Source organism: Montipora capricornis, chromosome 13, assembly GCF_036669925.1.
Source record: "Montipora capricornis isolate CH-2021 chromosome 13, ASM3666992v2, whole genome shotgun sequence".
In the NCBI taxonomy this organism is placed as follows: domain Eukaryota; kingdom Metazoa; phylum Cnidaria; class Anthozoa; order Scleractinia; family Acroporidae; genus Montipora; species Montipora capricornis.
The window spans coordinates 16,237,130-16,242,129 of record NC_090895.1 but is presented as its reverse complement, the minus strand read 5'-3'; the positions used below and the strand labels follow the sequence as shown (position 1 = coordinate 16,242,129).

Sequence of the window (5,000 nt, the reverse complement as noted above, 5' to 3'; positions counted from 1 at the left end):
GTTTTTCTCAAATTAAAGCCAACGGTAACTTTCGAATTCGTTCATAATATTCCTCCACGGTAATTAACTCTGGTCAAAACAAAATAGCGCGAATCTGGCGTCCACGCGTGTATTGTTGTAATGGATGTAAATTTGTTTGGCCTTTGACGGACATTTAAATCAATCAAAAAAAAAGGTCGGAAGGAATTTCGAAGAGGAATTTGATCAGGCTCTAAATTTCGTTTCGCCAATTCCACATTACGTACCACGCAAAACTAAAATAGAGCCTGATCGCAGGTTAGCGCAGAGCGTGTTTGAAGTTCTTGGTTGCCGTAGTTTGCCGATTCTTGTACCAAGCCAACCTGGCGCGTTTCAAGGAAATACATCTAAAAGAGAATGGTCTTAGTGGACTGGAGCAGATCAGTAAAACTCTTCTTTGACCTTGAAGTGACAACGGTGTTTTTATGGCTTCTACTTTTAGCATGACTACTATTCCCTGGCTATTGACAGTTGACTCTGAAATGGCTTTTTTTTCCTTTTCAATTCGCTCGCTGAGGTTGTTGCTTATTGCTTGTTTTCTTTTAAACTCATTCGGTTCAAGAAAAAGTTATTGCCAAACTGGTGAATTGCAAAGTAAATTTCACTGGAAAAACCGATGTCGCACTCATCGCTTCGTAATTCATGCGATATCGGTTTTTAGCGTCAAATTTACTGTGGAAATCATAAGTTACGCAATGATTTTTTCTATAGAAGAAAGCAAAGAAAATGATTTAATTATTAAAGCAGCAACCGGAAACATCAAAATGCGGACAATTCGAAACCTTTTATTTTCACAAACCGTCAGGCAGTAAGATTAAATAACCAGGGAGCTCCGTTTTAGGCTTGGCTAAATCTATATATTATGTAAATATCAATTTCACGCTACCCGCCTAGATTAGCTTTCGCTATTCGCGGGTAAGAGTGATGCTTTTGTAATATGTAATAATAATAGTAAATGAACTTGAACTTGAAACTTGAACTCATTTGGATACTGGCTAACAGGTACATGAAACGCTCTTTACTTCGAGACCTTTTAAAGCTTTTATTCAGGAATTAACACAATTGCTGCAACAATATTCTTCGGAGTATAGACCCTTTCACGCTCTCGAGTGCATCATGGGTAATCCGGGCAACATGGTGGGAAATTTAAAGGTTTGTATGGAAATTCAAAGCAAAATATATATATATACTGTACATGACTCTACTTTATAGACTTTCGCCTTCATAAACCAAACATATAAGTTAAAGTTCACAACTGAGATGAACTGTCTCCATACATTCTCTGTAATTTTGTGTCTTTGGAAAGACAGGAGATGTATGGCAGAAACTTTGTCTAATAAAATAATTTCAACAGTAGCCATTCTCTCCAACTTTATTTTGCCGCACCTTTGAGGACATATCTTCTGTTTTGGAAAATAGAAAAATTCAAAATTGCATATCATTAATACTTTTCATTGTATTGAACTTCCACACAAACCATTGAATTTCTCTCCATATTGCCCTGATTACCCATGATAAATTCAAGAGCGTGAACTTGTCTATTGAATATTCATTCGCGACTCGATTGGCTAAATGAAAAATGAACAATTTTTTCATCAGAGATAACCGTTTCAGACTATTGGTCACGTAGGATACAACCAACGAACGAACATGTTTGGACCATATAAACACCAATTAACCAGTATCCCAACTAACACGACATTTTCACTAACCATAATGCAGTTTGTGCTTTTTTTTTTGGTGAATTCCTTGAATCCATAGCCAAGAGTGACATCCTGTATAAATCACGTAATTACAGTGTAATCAATAGTTAGATTAAGCACCACGAAAACGGCAAACGCTGAACGTCGGCTAGCCGTTTGTCGTTTGCCGTTCCCGTCCGCGATGCTCGTCTGTTTAAGCTTCCCGACGACACGGTATTAACTAAATATTCGTTCAAAAATAAACTTTTTCAACTCATTATTGTTAAAAATATTAACTGAAGTACAGTTCCAGTTCAGTACAGGTCAGGCCCATATTTCTTAAGTTTCCTAAGGCAAATGTTCTCGGTCGCCATTCACTGCGACTTGAAAAAATGAATACAGAGAATTTATGTATTTTCTGCTTGAATTTGAAACTCTTTTAGCTTTATAAGCAGTTCCTGTAGAAGTAGAATGATGAATGAAGCTTAGCTATAAAGGCATGTCATCAAAATGGAGAAATAGTCGGTGAAAATGGGCTACAAATACTCACGTTTTGATGTTCCCTACAAACGGGAAAAATGCCCTCCTCGAGTAGAAACGGCGGCCGGCAAACGGCAAACGCGGGAAATGTCAGGTCACGTGACCCTCTCTGCCGTTCGCGGGGAAAAAAAATACGCGGTACTTTATCTCTCTAATTTCACCTACAACCCCCTCCTATATGTTGAAAATTACCAATCTGCAGTAGACACATCATGTAAACCAAGTGAGCGTTATCCCTACTTTTGCAATTGGTCCGACACAAAGACAGAGAAAAACTCTGTCCAGGGTGGGATAAATTCTTACCCTGGTCAGAGTTTTTCCTCGTCCTTGTGTGTGCCCGATTCCATTAGTAGGGCTAACGCTCACGTGCTTTACATGGGTAGAAATTTAGCACTTCACATTACTCAACAATAGTTAACCCTCCTTGTATCAAGTCAAGTTATGTCAAGACCAGTTCATCCATCTTTGTTAAGAGACAGTTGAGTTCTCCGGGAAGAGATTATATACCTTTCTTGTCAGCCTTTTTCAGTGCATAATTATATTATTTAACCCATTATTAGAATTTGCTATTTTATTCAATTTATTGAATAAGAGGCCTTTTTCGAAAAAAAGGTTTGGAGGACAAAGACAAAGGAAAGTGGATGATATGCAAATATTTTTCACATTTACTCCAAAGCGTTTCTATTGTTTTTGTCCTTACTGCCTCACTATCAAGCTGAATATTTCGAAAATTGCCTATTGATCCATTGATTTTATTTGATTAAGACATCCTGAAGAGGGAAGAGACTGATGAATGCAGCAGCAAAGACACCCTAAGAGAAACACATGGTGAGTTCACACATTTTATTGACTTAATTATTGTCTTCAAGTAGTATTTCAAGGTTCTATTCATGACTGCTCTTTTGCTCCCAAAGAAATGTCCGAACATTTGAGGGACAAGTTCACTGAGATGGAAGGTAGGTATGCATGTAAATGCCTCTTATTTTACGGGTGTTTGCATTGGAGAACAACATACATGGATTGTAAGTAATGGATACATAAAAATGTGAGTCATTGAAGAAAGTGCTTTATTCCACCAAAGACTCAAACATTGTTACAACAGTTAGAATGGGTCTTTCCGCAATTATTGCGCAAATGTCTGCTGTTGCATGCTATTGAAATTACCAGTAGGATTTACAGCAACCTCATACTCACGGCCTTTACACACCGAGAGTAGGGCAAGCAGCGAAAAAAGCCCTGGCATTACAGGAGCTCAGACCACAACACCAGGGACTCCTTGTGCTGCTCTAGATCACTGCTAACAAGTTGTGGGGTCTTTAATGTCCCATACAAGGGCTATGTGATGAACACCTGTAGTGCCTCGAAGTGAGGATCATCACTAGAGGGGGACTTACAAAATGTAGACTGTTGCAACAGGTTTCACACGGTTATGAAAAGTCATGGATTTTTAAAATGCACTTTGCAGGCCTGAAAAAGTCATGAAATATTATTTTCTTTCCAGGCCTATGCCTTTGTGCTGAATAAAAATCTTGAATATCCTTTTTGAAATTGAATGCAAGTGTGTAGAAAAAAACGCCAGTTGCACACCCACGTTGCACATACGTTTTCATGAAAAATGGAATGAGATCATGAAAAAGTCATTAAATTTCATTCCCCATTTTCAGTGTGAACACTGTGCAAAGAAGACCTGAAAAAAATTATTTGAAAATGGAGTCAAACCAATGAGTGTGCAATAGCGCTGCGATGCTCTACCATCTCTACCTGCATCTAAGATACAGTATGAACTCGCAACTCACTAACACCCACTGAGATGGCTTGAGAGAGCCGATGATAGAGCAGTGTACAGTAGGAGAATCCCACGGTCAAGGGTTCGCGTCCAGCTCATGTCTCGAATTTTTCAGGCAAAAAAGTGCAAATGCTATTGTCATCTTAAACAAAAGGAGGCCATGCATGTTGAAGTAAGGGCCTGTGCGGTAATCTTGCAAATGCTGCAGTGTTGACGTGTTATTGACGAAGCAGTCTGGATGTCTTTTTTTATGAGCATATTTCATGAAAAGTCCTTTACATTCATCTTAGTTTCCTTTTTGTTCTTGGTAATTAGTTAAAGATTAAATGCTTTGCCTTTCACCCCTATTTGTACGTATTAGTGTACTCTTCATTAGCATTTTCTCTTTTATTTTATTGATTGGTTAATCAATTGGTTTATTCGATTTCATTAAGACATCCTGAAGAGGCTTCAAACAGATGAAGGCAGCGGCAAAGGCACACTAAAAGAGACACATGGTGAGTCTGTGCATTTTATTGACTTATTAAGATAACTGAGCTTAACTGAGGAGATCGAGAAAGAATCGTTTTATTTTTTCTTGCAAAACGTTTTGCAAGGGTCACTTAATAGCTTTTTCTTTTATTTCCCAAGAAATGTCAAAAACTTTGATGGACAAGCTGTGTGAGATGGAAGGTAGGTCCACTTGCAAATGGCTCTTATTTTATGAGTTAATATGGGTGTTTTTATCGGAGAATGACATACATGGTCAGAACAAAGTTTGACCACTTGCAGATATTAATGATGTTTTATTGGACAAATTAACTGAAAATTCAAACCTATTGAAAAAGCAAAACTCATCGGATTCTCCTGAATTCCCTAAATGAAAACCTAATTAACAATTCATTACGAACAGCTTTTCCATGTGCTCCATACCCAAGTGTGCATACTGTACGGCAATCAAAAACTGCCACCCGATTCGCATCCTGAATACAAAG

The 5,000-nt window shown here is 38.0% G+C and overlaps 1 protein-coding gene across 1 annotated transcript in view; it reads left to right on the top strand.

Moving 5' to 3' along the window:
• Positions 1 to 5,000, top strand: part of LOC138030617 (uncharacterized) — a 124,253-nt gene that overhangs the window by 119,227 nt on the left and 26 nt on the right. The window contains exons 13-15 of the mRNA XM_068878505.1: positions 4,461 to 4,523; positions 4,657 to 4,698; positions 4,944 to 5,000. The exon at positions 4,944 to 5,000 is cut by the window's right edge and continues 26 nt beyond it. Coding sequence (XP_068734606.1) covers positions 4,461 to 4,523; positions 4,657 to 4,698; positions 4,944 to 5,000 — 162 coding nt within the window. The remainder of the gene's footprint in view (positions 1 to 4,460; positions 4,524 to 4,656; positions 4,699 to 4,943) is intronic.